General features: G+C 47.4%; 1 protein-coding gene across 1 annotated transcript in view; it reads left to right on the top strand.

The window, feature by feature from the left end:
• KIF5C (kinesin family member 5C) overlaps positions 1 to 17,450 on the top strand; it is a 129,060-nt gene that overhangs the window by 71,958 nt on the left and 39,652 nt on the right. Inside the window, exons 15-19 of the mRNA XM_040358021.1 lie at positions 639 to 785; positions 3,923 to 4,111; positions 7,872 to 7,989; positions 9,975 to 10,051; positions 12,201 to 12,310. Of these exons, the coding sequence (XP_040213955.1) occupies positions 639 to 785; positions 3,923 to 4,111; positions 7,872 to 7,989; positions 9,975 to 10,051; positions 12,201 to 12,310 (641 nt within the window). The remainder of the gene's footprint in view (positions 1 to 638; positions 786 to 3,922; positions 4,112 to 7,871; positions 7,990 to 9,974; positions 10,052 to 12,200; positions 12,311 to 17,450) is intronic.

Raw genomic sequence — 17,450 nt, 5'->3', positions numbered from 1 at the left:
CACTTTTTTGGGGAAAAAAATTACACTTTTTTTTAATTTAAAAAATAAGACCTCAGTAAAATTATCCCCATTTTTTTAAATATTATGAAAGATAATGTTACGCCGAGTAAATTGATACCCAACATGTCACGCTTCAAAATTACGTCCGCTCGTGGAATGGCGTCAAACTTTTACCCTTTAAAATCTCCATAGGCGACGTTTAAAAAAACTCTACAGGTTGCATGTTTTGAGTTACAGAGGAGGTCTAGGGCTAGAATTATTGCTCTCGCTCTACCAATCGCGGCGATACCTTACATGTGTGGTTTGAACTCAGTTTACATATGAGGTCGCTGCTCACGTATGTGTTCGCTTCTGCGCGCAAGCTCGTCGGGACGGGGTGCGTTTTCTGGCTCCTAACTTTTTTAGCTGGCTCCTAGATTCCAAGCAAATTTTTCAACCCCTGAGGTAAAGTATCCAGACCAAAAAAACTTTCCCAGATGTCAAACATATTAAAAAGAAAGTGTAAATCCCAAAAAATTGAATTTATTAAAATCTTTAAAAAGCTCCAACTTAAAATATTGTAAAAAAGAAGTATCCTCTTAGCACTTGTATATATCTGCATAACCATTAACCCCTCGGTTCTAATCTCATTTTTACAGACCAGCTTGATTGCAACACAGCGGGAACTTCACCAACTGCAGGAACTCAGCAGCCACCAGAAGAAGAGAGCCACGGAGATTCTCAACCTGTTGCTGAGGGACCTGGGAGAGATTGGAGGCATTATTGGCACAAATGATGTGAAAACTGTAAGACTTCATAGTGTTTTCTTACCCAATTCCTTTTTTTTACAGCTAGATACAATGGCATGTTCACGGGGAGTTATCTTGAAGGTACACTCCACCCAAAGTTGAAAATGACCCATTATAGACATAGGAGAAAACGTCGTAAAAAAAAAGTTTAGCTTCTCTCCTTCGCCGCTACTTACGGCTGTCAAAATGACAGCCCTAAATTGCCATGTGTTAAATAGCAAGAGTTAAAGCGGGAGTTCACCCATAAAAAAAAATTTACCCTTAGATTGATGCTCATTTTGTCTAGGGGAGTCGGCTAGTTTTTTTAAAATCAAAGCTGTACTTACCGTTTTAGAGAGCGATCTTCTCCGCCGCTTCCGGGTATGGTCTTCGGGACTGGGCGTTCCTATTTTGATTGACAGTCTTCCGACAGTCGCATCCATCGCGTCACGAGTAGCCGAAAGAAGCCAAACGTCGGTGCGGCTCTATACTGCGCCTGCGCACCGACGTTCGGCTACTTTCGGAAAATCGTGACCGTCGGAAGCCTGTCGGAAGACTGTCAATCAAAATAGGAACGCCCAGTCCCGCAGCCCATACCCGGAAGCGGCGGAGAAAATGCATCTCTAAAACGATAAGTACAGCTTCTATTTAAAAAAAACTAGCCGATTCCCCTAGACAAAATGAGCAGGAATCTAAGGTTAAAAATTTTTATTTCCGGGTGAACCTCCACTTTAAAGCGATACACTTGGTGCACTGTCTAGCCCCGTCCAGCTGCAGCAGTGCTGTATGATGCACATGCACAGGGCCGATCCTAGGGTCACAGGCTCCTGGGTACAGAAATATTTCTGGACCCCCCACATGGGCGTGGTCATTTTACTAAACCCTCCCCTGTACAAATGTTTCTATGGCAATGACTCAGATATGCTCCCCCACACAGTCTTCCTTACCCTGGGATCCTTACATGACCTGTTAACAATAAACAAAATACAGGAAGAGAAGCTGAGTACTTTATTGGGACCTGGAGGGGGGGGCCTCTGTGATGGACACAGAGAGGGCTTCTGTTAGAAAGAGCCCCCCAGACATACTACAGACATGATACAGGAGATGGTCAGAGACTGCAGACTTAGTACAGGAGATGGTCAGAGACTGCAGACCTAGTACAGGAGATGGTCAGAGACTGCAGACTTAGTACAGGAGATGGTCAGAGACTGCAGACCTAGTACAGGAGATGGTCAGAGACTGCAGACCTAGTACAGGAGATGGTCAGAGACTGCAGACTTAGTACAGGAGATGGTCAGAGACTGCAGACCTAGTACAGGAGATGGTCAGAGACTGCAGACATAGTACAGGAGATGGTCAGAGACTGCAGACTTGGTACAGGAGATGGTCAGAGACTGCAGACTTGGTACAGGAGATGGTCAGAGACTGCAGACTTGGTACAGGAGATGGTCAGAGACTGCAGACTTGGTACAGGAGATGGTCAGAGACTGCAGACTTGGTACAGGAGATGGTCAGAGACTGCAGACTTGGTACAGGAGATGGTCAGAGACTGCAGACTTGGTACAGGAGATGGTCAGAGACTGCAGACTTGGTACAGGAGATGGTCAGAGACTGCAGACTTGGTACAGGAGATGGTCAGAGACTGCAGACTTGGTACAGGAGATGGTCAGAGACTGCAGACTTGGTACAGGAGATGGTCAGAGACTGCAGACTTGGTACAGGAGATGGTCAGAGACTGCAGACTTGGTACAGGAGATGGTCAGAGACTGCAGACTTGGTACAGGAGATGGTCAGAGACTGCAGACTTGGTACAGGAGATGGTCAGAGACTGCAGACTTGGTACAGGAGATGGTCAGAGACTGCAGACTTGTACAGGAGATGGTCAGAGACTGCAGACTTGGTACAGGAGATGGTCAGAGACTGCAGACTTGGTACAGGAGATGGTCAGAGACTGCAGACTTGGTACAGGAGATGGTCAGAGACTGCAGACTTGGTACAGGAGATGGGTCAGAGACTGCAGACTTGGTACAGGAGATGGGTCAGAGACTGCAGACTTGGTACAGGAGATGGGTCAGAGACTGCAGACTTGGTACAGGAGATGGTCAGAGACTGCAGACTTGGTACTGTACAGGATATGGCCAGAGACTGTAGACTTGGTACAGGAGATGGTCAGAGACTGCAGACTTGGTACAGGAGATGGTCAGAGACTGCATACTTGGTACAGGAGATGGTCAGAGACTGCAGACTTGGTACAGGAGATGGTCAGAGACTGTAGACTTGGTACAGGAGATGGTCAGAGACTGTAGACTTGGTACAGGAGATGGTCAGAGACTGTAGACTTGGTACAGGAGATGGTCAGAGACTGCAGACTTGGTACAGGAGATGGTCAGAGACTGCAGACTTGGTACAGGAGATGGGTCAGAGACTGCAGACTTGGTACAGGAGATGGTCAGAGACTGCAGACTTGGTACTGTACAGGATATGGCCAGAGACTGTAGACTTGGTACAGGAGATGGTCAGAGACTGCAGACTTGGTACAGGAGATGGTCAGAGACTGCATACTTGGTACAGGAGATGGTCAGAGACTGCAGACTTGGTACAGGAGATGGTCAGAGACTGTAGACTTGGTACAGGAGATGGTCAGAGACTGTAGACTTGGTACAGGAGATGGTCAGAGACTGTAGACTTAGTACAGGAGACGGTCAGAGACTGCAGACTTGGTACAGGAGATGGTCAGAGACTGCAGACTTGGTACAGGAGATGGTCAGAGACTGCAGACTTGGTACAGGAGATGGTCAGAGACTGCAGACTTGGTACAGGAGATGGTCAGAGACTGCAGACTTGGTACAGGAGATGGTCAGAGACTGCAGACACAGTACAGGAGATGGTCAGAGACACATCAGTTCTGGATGGACATATACCTTTGCTCAGAACACTAGTTCTGGACAGACACAAACAAGGAGAGAAGGAGGGAGGGGAGAACTCTGCCACTTCGGCGCCCCCACCTCTGCAGGCGCCTGGGAGACCCAACAAGGTTAATAAGAGCATAACATGCTGACTTTTTTCTTTCTTTCCCCCCCTTTTTTTTTTTATATGTTTATTTTTTTGTGTAACTGGCTTTTGGAATGACAATGTTCTATTTTTTCATTTTGCAGCTGGCAGATGTGAATGGTGTGATCGAGGAGGAGTTCACCATGGCTCGTCTGTACATTAGTAAGATGAAATCTGAAGTCAAGTCTCTGGTCAATCGCAGCAAACAGCTGGAAACCGCGCAGATCGAGGCTAACCGCAAGATAAATGCAACAGAGAAGGAGCTTGCAGCCTGCCAGCTGCTCGGTTCACAGGTCCGTATTCAAGCTTTAGCTCTGGGTAACAGTTGTCTGATAATCTTATAGCTTATAGAAGGGAAACTATTATGGTTATTACAAATAATAGGAACATTGGGCCAAATCCTCAAAAGAGATACGACGGAGTAACTGCTGGTCCTAACTCAGTTTCCCATAGTTAGGACGAAGATCCGGCATGTGTAATTGAATTACACTGTCGGATCTTAGGATGCAGTACCGCATCCGCCGCTGGGGGCATTTTGTGACGAAATGCCGCCTCGGGTATGCAAATTAGGACTTACGGAGATCCACGAAGCTTTTCATCTTCGTTTTTTCTCCGTAAGTTTAATTTTGCAAACGCAAAATTAGGGCTGCTTTTACAAGGTGTAAACTGTTTACACCTTGTAAAAACAGACCTTTCTTGCTCGCGACGCGATTTTTTTTAAATTTGACGCAACTTTATTGTCCCGTCGCAATCCACAAAGCCCGATGTAACGTAATTTCGCGCTATGCACGTCGGGAAAATGACGTCACGAGCAAGCGCAGTACGGCCGGCGCGGGAGCGCGCCTCATTTAAATGGTAATCGCCCCCTGGAGAAGAGGAACGCCTTGCGCCGGCCCGATTTTAAGTTACACCGCTCAAAATTTCTAGGTAAGTGCTTTGTGGATCGGGCACTTAGGTAGAGATTTTGCGGCGGTGTAAGTTAAATGGAAAAAGTTACGTTGCGCCATTTTTTTGAGGATTAGGCACATTCTTTTTATATATACAGTGGAACCTTGGATTACAAGCATAATCCGTTCCAGGAGAATTCTCGTAATCCAAAGCACTCGCATATCAAAGAGTTTTCCCATAGAAGTCAATGGAAACTAAAATAATTTGTTCCGCATTGACTTCAATACTGCATGTGGCCAGAGGGCCTCAAATAATCGGGGACAGCTCGGCTGACAGCGGAAACCCTCCGAATGGCGCTGCTCGGCTGACCACGGAAACCCCTGATTTTGCGAGACCACACGCGCAAACAGAGTCAGATTTAAAAAAAAAAAAAAGTTGCTCGTCTTTCAAAATGCTCGTTAACCGCATTGCTCGTAAACCAAGGTTCCACTGTATGAAACCATTTTGGTATTTATTTCAGTGAAGCTCCATTTTTATGTGCTAAGTTTTGGAGAGAACTTTGTAGTTTTAATTTCAGGTATATATTGTTTCATACGCCCAACATGAATGGGATTATTTAAAGTGGAGGTTCCATCAAAAAAACAATTTTGCTTTAAACTGTAGCTTACGACTAAAAAAGAGAAAAAATAAGAACATTGAGCTAGATTCAGGTACAATTGCACTTTTTTTACGGAGGCGCAGGGCAACGTTTTTGCCCTGTGCCCCCCTCAAATTTACTGCGCTGCCCTTGATTCACGGAGCAGTAGCTCCGTAAATTGCGTGGGCGCGCCGGCAAAATGCCCCGGCGTAAGCGCGCGCAATTTAAATGATCCCGTAGGGGGCGGGAATCGTTTAAATTAGGCGCGTTCCCGCGCCGATCGTAGAGCGCATGCACCGTCTGGAAACTTTCCCGACGTGCATTGCGGCAAATGACGTCGCAAGGACGTCATTTGCTTCAAAGTGAACGTGAATGGCGTCCAGCGCCATTCACGAATCACTTACGCAAACTACGTAAATTTGAAATTTCGCGACGCGGGAACGACGGGTATACGTAACATTGGCTGCCCCTGCTAATAGCAGGGGCAGCCTTACGCGAAAAACGCCGTACGGAAACAACGTAAACTGCGTACGCAGGGCTCGCGTAACGTTGTGAATCGGCGTTGGTATGCAATTTGCATACTATACGCTGAGCACAACGGGAACGCCACCTAGCGGCCATCGCAAGAATGCAGCCTAAGATATGCGGGCATAAGAGCCTTATGCCGCGCATATCTTAGGCTGCAGTCGGCGTAACGAGGTTCCTGAATCAGGAGCATTCGTTACGCCGGGGCAAGTAAGCAATTGCGCTGTGTAACTATGGTTACACAGGCGCAATTGCTTCTTGAATCCAGGCCATTATTTTTTTTACTCATCTGGAAATGCCTGTTGCTATGCGGTCCCACAAAATCTGCCTTTGAAACCACCTAGGATCCTGACATCATCTCCCTCTAATGCTCCTGGGAAATGTGTGTCATCATTTCCCAGGATGCAGTGTGCTGTCCAATTATCACTCCCCATCCAAGACTTCCAGGAAGTGCTTGTAGGCTTCACATTGCCCACAAGCAAAATGACAACGGTGTAGATATAGTTTTATAAACTATATTTTTTGAATATCTATGCGGATCGGCGGCGGATTGTAAAATAGTAAGTGACCAGATTTATATTATAAAAACGCAGGATGAAAGGACATACATTTAAAAAAGGCTAATTGTGGTTGGAACTCCGCTTTAAGTGGAATAAAAGCCCAAGTGTAACGGTTTGTTAAATTGTTCCCTTCCCCCTCATACTTCCTATTCTGCCTTACCCCTTATAAAAAAAAAAAAAGATGTGCAATTGCTGTTTTTTTATTTTTTTTATCTACTCCGGTCTGGTCATGTGATCCCACAGCTCTGCCTTCCCTGAGTGGCTACTGCAGGGGAGAGGTGGGAGCTTTGACCACGCCTGGGCTATGGGAGCCCATGGGTGATGTCACAGCTCCCAGAATTCCCAGCCGTTTTCAAATGCTCCCTCCCTAAGGCTGACCTACAGGAGTACACAGAATGTGCATGTGTGATATATATATATATATATATATATATATATATATATATATATATATATATATATATATATATATATATATATATATATATATATATATATATATATATATATATATATATATATATATAATATAAGCCCGGATTCACAAATTACCTCCCCCCCGACGTATCTCGAGATACGCTGTGTAAGTGTATATATGCACCGTCGTATCTATGCGCCGTGCCCATAGACTGAGATACGCCTGAAAATAGGCTTCATCCGACCGATGTAACTTTCCTACGCCGGCGTATCTTGGGCGCATATTTACGCTGGCCGCAAGTGGCGCTCCCATTGATTTCCTATTCAAATATGGAAATGAGGGAGATACGTCGATTCACGAACGTACTTGCGCCCGGCGCACAATATACCCGGTTTGCGTAAGTCGTACGTCCGGCGTAAAGTTATTCCCCATATATGATGCGCAACTCGTGCTAAGGTATGGACCAGGGAACACAAGCCGTCGTATTTTTCGTCGTTTACGTAGTACGTGAATAGGGCTGGGCGTAGGTTAGGTTCACGTCGTAGGCAGTGATCCGTCGAATCTTAGGGAGTAGTTCCGACGTGATTCTGAGCATGCGCACAGGGATGCGGCCACGGGAAAGGCGCTTGGCCCATCATTTGCATGGGGTCACGCCACATTTGCATTGCTCACGCCCACTTCCACTTACGACGACTTGCGCTTTCAAAACCCAGCGTAGATTCGGAAGCAAGTGCTTTGTGAATACTGTGCTTGCCTCTCTGCGATGCGCCGGCGTAGCGTATATTCGATACGCTACGCCGGCATAAATATGCGCCGATGTATGTGAATCCGGGCCATATTGTATAAATACGCACAGGTTTGGCAGGATAGGTAGGAGGAGGGGAGAAGGAACTATTCTTCCACTATGTGGAAGGCTACGGTAAATTTTGGCTACCCGCAGAGGTCTTGAGTTTTTTGCATTTACGGTACTTGTAAGCGTATATAAAGAGTGCTACTCCTTCATTCTAGTTTTCTGCTTATTGCAGCATGAAGCAAAGATCAGATCATTGACTGACTACATGCAGAACATGGAACATCGGCGCAGGCAGCTTGAAGAAACCCAGGATTCTCTCAATGAGGAGCTGGCAAAACTGCATGCTCAAGGTAAGAGTTGGATTAGCAGGCTTTGGGGCCTTGGGGCATTGATGTTCAGGGGTTTATAAAGTAGGCCTGTGGGGGGGGCTCTGAGGAGGAAGTGTGTGTGTGTGTGTGTGTGTGTGTGTGTGTGTGTGGGCTCTAAGGGGGGACACAAATGGTGGGGCTGTTATGCGGACACCAATTTACAGGGAGACGGTGATGGGGATACATCTCTGATGGGGCCACAAATGTGCGGGGAGACTCTGATGGGGCCACAAATGTGCGGGGAGACTCTGATGGGACCACAAATGTGCGGGGAGACTCTGATGGGACCACAAATGTGCGGGGAGACTCTGATGGGACCACAAATGTGCGGGGAGACTCTGATGGGACCACAAATGTGCGGGGAGACTCTGATGGGACCACAAATGTGCGGGGAGACTCTGATGGGACCACAAATGTGTGGGGAGACTCTGATGGGGACACTGATTTGCTCAGACTCTGATGGGTGATGGAGACTCTGATAGGGGCACAGATGTACAGGAAGACTCTGGTTGAGACCAAATGTACAGGGGGGGGGGGGGGGGGGTCTGACGGGAACAAACATGTAAGGCCCCATGCACACTGGAGTTTTAGGCCTGCTGTTTTGAGGCTCTGGTGTTTAGATGCAGGCGGAGGATACAGTTACGCCATCCAGCCCCACTGCCGGCAGCCTGTCAAATTCTATTCTGTGCTGCAGATAAATTTTATGAATATGTATAAAATATATGATGTGGTCCTCGAAGTGAAAAGTTTGAAGACCCCATGTTTATAGTTGATTCTCTGGGATCGGGTCAGTTAATGCTCCTTCCTTCAGCTATTGGTGTATGTAGAGTGTTCATGGATTTGGCTAATAAATGCCCTTTAAAATTGAGAACTTGCCCACTTGTTGAAAGTCTTCTCCATTTCTATTAACTTTCGCAAAGCCAAGAAAGAAAATCTTCATTGTATTCATCTATAGCAGGGGACTCCAAAGTTCTTAAAGGGCCAGTTTATTGTCCTTCAGACTTTAGAGTGGCCGAACTGTGACCAGCGGGAGAGGAACTTTTTCCTGGCATCAGTGCGAGTAAATATCTCCACATTTGGTATTAGAAAAATGTGTATATCCAGGGCGTTCCAAGAATTTGAATCCTGACAGATAAAGTCTGTGTTGGAGAGGGTAGCAGATCTTCACACACTTTAGGCAGCATTCAGGGAGACAAGCAATCTCTAATGGGAACAGAAAAACAAACAAGGCGCCTCTAAGTGCAGAAATATAAAACTTTTAATATCCCCTAAAGGGGTTAAAAACACTTACAAAATGGTGGATGAAGCAGGCATGTAGCAGGTAAGTGTGTCCAGAAGATGTTCCAGTGGCAGGGCAGTCCGAGTCTGATGATAAAGCTTCCAGGGAAGTCCACAGGATAACAGCCAATTTGTGCTGTGAGTGTTTAGAGAACACAATGGTGATGGAGCCTGGGGATGATGTCAGAGGAAGCGAGACAAAAACCAGCATGGAACACAACCAGGAAGAGGGCAGGAAGTGTGTCATAGAGGCGGGACGCGTTTCAGAACAGCCGAGATACGACGCCTCACGTTCAGACTTACGACGGCGTATCTGGAGATACGCCGTCGTAAGTTCTTTGTGCATCTGGGCCATGATGTTTTATATTAATACTACTAGTCTATAAAATATTTTATAAATTTAGGGAACAAACTTAGAAAAAGGAAAAGCTGTGACTACCCTGCAGAATTATAAAGTTGCTAAATTGACCTTATTTTTTCAGTGGAACAAATTCTGTTCTCCCATGGACCACTAAAACCCTGCAGGGCTCCAATGGCTAGAGAAGTTGGTGGAAAGTACTGGGGGGGGGGGGGGGGGGGTGTGTGTCAGCCGTTCGGCCATCTCCTACAGGTTGCCTCCGGAGATGATCCTTTATCAACTCAAACCAGAAAAAATTTAATTTTCATAATGTAAATTTACTTCTTCACAGAGAGAATGCATGAAGTCTCCTTTAAGGACAAAGAGATGGAACATTTAACTAGACTACAGGATGCAGAGGAGATGAAGGTAAATTTTGAATATCTCATTCTGGACAGTCATAGCTGATCATAAGGTATATGCAGACCAGGCACCGACACTGGCCCCCTTCCTTTCCTGAATGAACGCAATGAGCGTTCGGTACCAATCAATCCTGTGTCCATTCATCACTGAAGCACAGTAAACTGTGAGCAGGAAGCCTCAGCACACTTGCTATTCATTCCATTCATCTGAGCTGCCAAGGCTGGAGAGAAAGGAACTTCTAAATCTATGTCTTCAGTCACTTTAGGCTGGGGGGGTTGGGCCCTGTCAGGTGGGCTGTATGGGGCCGGGCCCTGTCAGGTGGGCTGTATGGGGCCCTGTGATTTCAAACAGCCCTGCATTGATGGATACACACAGTCGGTGTAGTAAGGGGAGAAAATGTGGGCCGGGAGGCCAAAATGATAAGTTGGCCATTGTAGCTGACGTGTAGCAGTCTATCTCCTGGGTCCTCCTGAACCTCACTGGTTTCTCCCTCTGATCTCTACATCATTGGAAGTGATTGGTGATTTGGAGGTCGGCAGGAGGAACCAGTGAGAGATGTGGAGGATGCAGAAGATTAACATGACCAGGAGCATCTGTGTTGCGGGAGACCATTTCTCAGCTACGGAATGGCGTTCAGCAGCATGGGTGGCAGGAAAGGTACGTATTAGGGTTGTCCCAATACCACTTTTTTTAGGACCGAGTACAAGTACCGATACCTTTTATCAAGTACTTGCTGATACCGATTACCAATACTTTTTTTTAAATCTCATGTGACAGTGGCGCATGTGTCAGTATTTTTTATTTTGTTTTATTTTTTAAAATTTGTTTACTTTTATTTTATTTATTTTTTTACAATGCTTTATCTTTTTTAAGGGGGGTGGGGGAAATGGACAGTGTCAGTGTGTTTTTTTTTTTTTTTTTTTTTTTACAATTAATTTTTCTTATTTATTGCAATTCCTTTTTTTTTTTTATCTGCCCTGTTGGGGGGCTTTGGTGAGATATCGGGGGTCTTAACAGACCTCTGACATCTCCCCTTTGAGACAGGGAAAGGGTCTAGGGACACAGGGCCAAATCCACAGCCAGCGGCGAAAAATACGTTTTTCAAAACTTATGTCATTTAAGTTACGGCGCACACACTTAATTATGTGGATCGCCCCATCTCCCTCATTTGCATCTTTGCCTATAAAAAACAGCGGCGTGACTAGCGTAATTTGCGTCCGAGGATGCGCCGGTGTAATTATTTTAGGTAGGACGGAAAAAACGGATTTTAAGGCGTATCTCGTTTTGAGGATCGGGCGCAAAGATACGCGCGGTGTAAAATTAGAAATCTCGAGTTAAGTCGGCGCATCTGCTTTGTGGATTTGGCCCACAGATTCCCCAGTCCCTTTCTCAGCAGCCTCAGCTGCACTGAAAATGAATGGAGAGAAGACAGCGGCTCTTCTCCATTCATAAACTGAGACATTGTAAACAAGGTTTACGATGTTTCAGTTATGTGAATGGACAGAGTCGGTGATCACTGACTCTGTACATTCGGAAAAGGTAGGAGCCGGATTTACGGGCTCCTACCTCCGCGCTCCATCCTGACGGATCGAGGGGGGACACGGCAGCAGGGAGGGGGACACGGCAGCAGGGAGGGGGACACGGCAGCAGGGAGGGGGACACGGCAGCACGGAGGGAGACGGCAGCACGGAGGGGGACACGAAGGGAGATGGCAGCAGAATGGAGGGGGCTGGAGGAGGATATGAGGACAGTCGGCGGTGATCGGTGCTTGTAACTCCCCCACCGCACTGATCACCCTGACTGCCCAGGTATCGGGTGAAGCATCGGAGCATTTGCCCGAGTACAAGTACTCGGGCAAATGCTCGGTATCGATACCAGGACAACCCTAGTACGTATGTATGTCTGCTCTTTATTTTTTATTTTCTTAGAAACCATACTATAGTGACAGGTCACTTTAATGCCCCTAAACCGTTCATCCTGTTGGCACCCCGATCCCTAGGACATTGTTTTATTCCTTTTTAGCAGGTGATGAGGAAAGCATACTAACCAACCAACACCAGTCAGACTTGGTCAGCAATCTAAATCCAGTAAACTTGAATTTTTGCACTTCTCAATCATTGCGCCGCCTTAAGTAATAGATTTTATTATGTAACAGAAAACTCTGGAACAAGAGATGGAGGGTCACAGAGAAGCTCACCAGAAGCAGCTGTCTCGCCTGAGAGATGAGATTGAAGAGAAGCAGAAAGAGATCGATGAGCTCAAAGAGTAAGACTCCAAATTCCTTTTCAGCTTTACTTCATCAGGTTGATTTGCTAAAGGCAAAGAGGCTGTTCACTTTGCAAAGGAATTTTCCCAGAGCTTAGCAAATGTGGTGTAATCAGGGGCAGACTGACCATTGAGGCACTTGGGCACTGCCCGAGTGCCCCATGCCACTAGGGGGCCCCATCAGGGTTGCCAGGCTCAGTAAAACCAGGGACAGTATGTAAAAATCTGTGTGTTTTTTTCATCTGTCCCTCATATGTCCACATTTGGCACCTTTTGGGGGGAAGGGAGGGGGGACCTGTTTGACATGTCCCCTTCCCCACCTCCGGAGACGGGCCGTGGCCCAATCTCCCGGAAGTTCGTCTCCCCTCCCCCCACTCGGGCCAATTGGAAAGCGCAGCGTGCTTCGTGCATGTGCAGTAGGCAACCAGCGTTGAAGCCGCAAGGCTTCACTACTGGGTTACCTCACCAAGAATGGCGGCGGAAGATCGACAGGGGTGCTGACATTGCGGGCTCCCTGGACAGGTAAGTGTCCCAATATTAAAAGTCAGCAGCTGCAGTATTTGTAGCTGCTGACTTAAAGTGGAGTTTCCATCCCATTTTTTTTTTTTTTCATTATTGTGCTCATTAGACCTAAAAAATAAATACATTTTTACTCCTCTGGAAATGCCTGTTGCTATGCAGTCCCACGAAATCTGCCTTTGGAATTACCTAGGATCCTGACATCATCTCCCTCTAATGCTCCTGGGAAATGTGTGTCATCATTTCCCAGGATGCAGTGCGCTACCCAATTATCTCTCCCCATCCAAGACTTCCAGGAAGTAAGTGCTTGTGGGCTTCACAATGCCCACAAGCAAAATGACAATGGTGTGGACATCGTTTTATACAGGGGTCAAGTCCTGGGGAAAAAAGTGTGGGAACTCCCACCCAAGATCCACTCCCCCACCAAAAAAATAAACAATTATGGGGGTGGGTGGTATGTAGATGAGAGGGGTGCGGAGTGTATGGGGTGGGTAGTATCAAATACACCACTGGCCACTGATGCATTGGTGACCAGTGGCAGGTAATTAACCCCTTTGTGCTGCATTAGTGACACCAGTGTCATTGTGTATGAACCCTTTCATGTTGCAACCAAATAGGGGTAATAAACACTGACACTGGTGTCACCAATGCATCAGTGGAAGTACATTAACCCCCTCATTGCTGAATACCATTGTAAATTAACCCCCCCCCCCCAAGAAGCAAAAACGTCAGACAGTTAACATAGCTAAGCCACTGTGATACAACACTGTCTTAGGTAGGTTAGGTCTCCACAATTGCACCTCTGGACCCCTTTACATTACACAGTACCCTGCACCTCTGGGCCCCTTTACATTACACAGCACCCTGCACCTCTGGGCCCTTTACATTACACAGCACCCTGCACCTCTGGGCCCCTTTACATTACACAGCACCCTGCACCTCTAGACCCCTTTACATTACGCAGCACCCTGCACCTCTGGGCCCCTTTACATTACACAGCACCCTGCACCTCTAGACCCCTTTACATTACACAGCACCCTGCACCTCTGGGCCCCTTTACATTACACAGCACCCTGCACCTCTGGGCCCCTTTACATTACACAGCACCCTGCACCTCTAGACCCCTTTACATTACACAGCACCCTGCACCTCTGGGCCCCTTTACATTACACAGCACCCTGCACCTCTAGACCCCTTTACATTACGCAGCACCCTGCACCTCTGGGCCCCTTTACATTACACAGCACCCTGCACCTCTAGACCCCTTTACATTACACAGCACCCTGCACCTCTGGGCCCCTTTACATTACACAGCACCCTGCACCTCTGGGCCCTTTACATTACACAGCACCCTACACCTCTGGGCCCTTTACATTACACAGCACTCTGCACCTCTGGGCCCCTTTACATTACAAAGCACCCTGCACCTCTGGGCCCTTTACATTACACAGCACTTTGCACCTCTGGGCCCCTTTACATTACACAGCACCCTGCACCTCTGGGCCCCTTTACATTACACAGCACCTTGCACCTCTGGACCCTTTTACATTACACAGCACCTTGCACCTCTGGGCCCCTTTACATTACACAGCACCCTGCACCTCTGGGCCCCTTTACATTACACAGAACCTTGCACCTCTGGACCCTTTTACATTACACAGCACCCTGCATCACTGGACCCCTTTACATTACACAGCACCCTGCACCTCTGGGCCCCTTTACATTACACAGCACCTTGCACTTCTGGGCCCCTTTACATTACACAGTACCTTGCACCTCTGGACCCTTTTACATTACACAGCACCCTGCACCTCTGGGCCCCTTTACATTACACAGAACCTTGCACCTCTGGACCCTTTTACATTACACAGCACCCTGCATCACTGGACCCCTTTACATTACACAGCACCCTGCACCTCTGGGCCCCTTTACATTACACAGCACCTTGCACTTCTGGGCCCCTTTACATTACACAGCACCTTGCACCTCTGGGCCCCTTTACATTACACAGCACTTTGCACTTCTGGACCCCTTTACATTACACAGTCCTTGTCCCTCTGGACCCTTTTACATTACACAGCACTCTGGACCCCTTTACATTACACAGCACCCCACAGCTCGGGACGCCTGTATGTTACACAGACACCCCCCCTAACAGTTATGGACCCCCTGCATGTTACACAGACCCCCTACAGTGCAGTCACCCCCCATTCAGTACAGACCCACCCCCCTACAGTAGATCCCCCCCCCCCATTCAGTACAGATCCCCCCCTTTCAGTACAGATTCTCCCCCCCCTTCAGTACAGATTCCCCCCCCCCCATTCAGTACACACCCCCCCATTCAGTACAAATCCCCCCCATTCAGTACATACCCCCCCCCCAGTACAGATTCTCCCCCCCCCCTTCAGTACAGATTCCCCCCCCCATTCAGTACAGATTCCCCCCCCCCCCCCATTCAGTCCAGATTTCCCCCCACCCCATTCAGTACATACCCCCCCCCCCCCCCCCCAGTACAGATTCCCCCCCCATTCAGTGTAGATCCCCCCCCCCCCCCCATTCAGTAACCCTTATGTACCTGAGATGATCGGGACATGCCAGACACTCGTGAACCTGTCGGATCCCCTCCCCCTGTGTAGACATACAGGAGGAGGGGGAGGCGGGCCGCTTCACTCGGCTGCACGGAGATCAGAGCACGGAGAGCAGGGAGGGATCTGACGGCCGGGTGTCGCTACAGTGCGGTTCGCACCCCCGCAAAGCCACACTACCTCAGGCTCTTCTCTCCACGTGTTTTCTAAAAATTGCGCGCCGCTGCCTAATCCGCGCTGTCTCTGAACCCGCCCGCTCAGCCTCGCTGTCTGTTCAGTCGCGCGGGGGGTGGGCGCCTGCCACTCCGCTGCTTAACCTGCCTGCAGTCTCCGCTTCAATCGGAGGGGGGGCGCCGGCCTGACACCCCCAGTGTGTGCCCCCCCGCCCCTCACTTAGTAAACACTGCATTCATTTCCCACCTATTCTCTGCTCGAGTCCTGCAATGGGAACGCGCGTTCCTGCTGTGAAAAAAGTGCAGGGACGTCGTTCCCACGCGTTCCCGCAGGACTCGAGCCCTGGTTTTATAAATCGATCTTTTTTGAATAACTATGCGGAGCGGCGGCGGATTGTAAAATAGTAAGTGACCGGATATATATTATAAAAACGCAGGATGAAAGGACATACATTTAAAAAATGCTAATTGTGGTTGGAACCCCGCTTTAAAGGGGTTGTAAAGGTTAGTTTTTCATTTTCTAAATAGGTTCCTTTAACCACTTAAGGACCGCCTCCTGCACATTTACATTGGCAGAATGGCACCGCTGGGCACAATCGCGTACCTGTACGTGATTGTATAAAGCACAGCGGTGGGTCGCGGGCGCGCTCCCGCGACCTGGTCCGAAGCTGCGGGACTGGCGGACCTGATCGCCGCTGGTGTTCCGTGATCGTTCCCCGGAGCTGAAGAACGAGGATAGCCCTGTGTAAACACGGCTTCCCCGTTTTTTACTGTGGCGCCGTCGTCATCGATTGTGCATCCCTATATTAGGGAACACAAAATCAATGACGTCAGACCTACAGCCACCCCCCCCTACAGTTGTAAACACACACTAGGTGAAACATAACCCCTTCACTGCCCCCTGTGGTTAACTCCCAAACTGCAATTGTCATTTTCACAGTAAACAATGCATTTTAAATGCATTTTTTGCTGTGAAATTGACAATGGTCCCAAAAATGTGTCAAAATTGTCCGAAGTGTCCGCCATAACGCCGCAGTCATGAAAAAAAATCGCTGATCGCCGCCATTAGTAGTAAAAAATAAAAAAAATTATAAAAATGCAATAAAACTATCCCCTATTTTGTAAACACTATAAATTTTGCGCAAACCAATCGATAAACGCTTATTGCGATTTTGTTTTTTTTTTTTTGTTTTTTATTACCAAAAATAAGTAAAAGAATACGTATCGACCTAAACTGAGGAAAAAAAAAGGTTTTATATATTTTTGGGGGATATTTATTATAGCAAAAAGTAAAAAATATTGCATTTTTTTTCAAAATTGTCGCTCTATTTTTGTTTATAGCGCAAAAAATAAAAACCGCAGAGGTGATCAAATACCACCAAAAGAAATCTCTATTTGTGGGAGAAAAAAGGACGCCAATTTTGTTTGGGAGCCACGTCGCACGACTGCGCAATTGTCAGTTAAAGCGACGCAGTCCTGAATCGCAAAAAGGGGCAAGGTCCTTTACCTGCATTTTGGTCTGGGTGGTTAAGCTAGTGCATTGTTGGTTCACTTACCTTTTACTTCAATTTCCCTTCTAAAATTTTTTTTCTTTGTTTGAATTTCTCACTTCCTGTTCCTCCTCAGTAAGCTGTTCTGGCTGACTAACCCCCATGGATGATGGGGGCAAGCTTACTGAGGAGGAGCAGGAAGTGAAAAATTCAGACAAAGAAAAAAAAACATTTAGAAGGGAAATGGAAGGAAAAGGTAAGTAAACCAACAATGCACTAGCTTAAAGGAACCTATTTAGAAAATAAAAAACGAGCCTTTGCAACCCCTTTAATTTTTTCACCCAGGCCGGACCTCCTCTTAAGCTTTGGGGAA

The sequence above is a fragment of the Rana temporaria genome, chromosome 6, assembly GCF_905171775.1.
Source record: "Rana temporaria chromosome 6, aRanTem1.1, whole genome shotgun sequence".
NCBI classification, from domain to species: Eukaryota; Metazoa; Chordata; class Amphibia; order Anura; family Ranidae; genus Rana; species Rana temporaria.
This window is presented reverse-complemented; position numbering and strand designations above follow the sequence as displayed.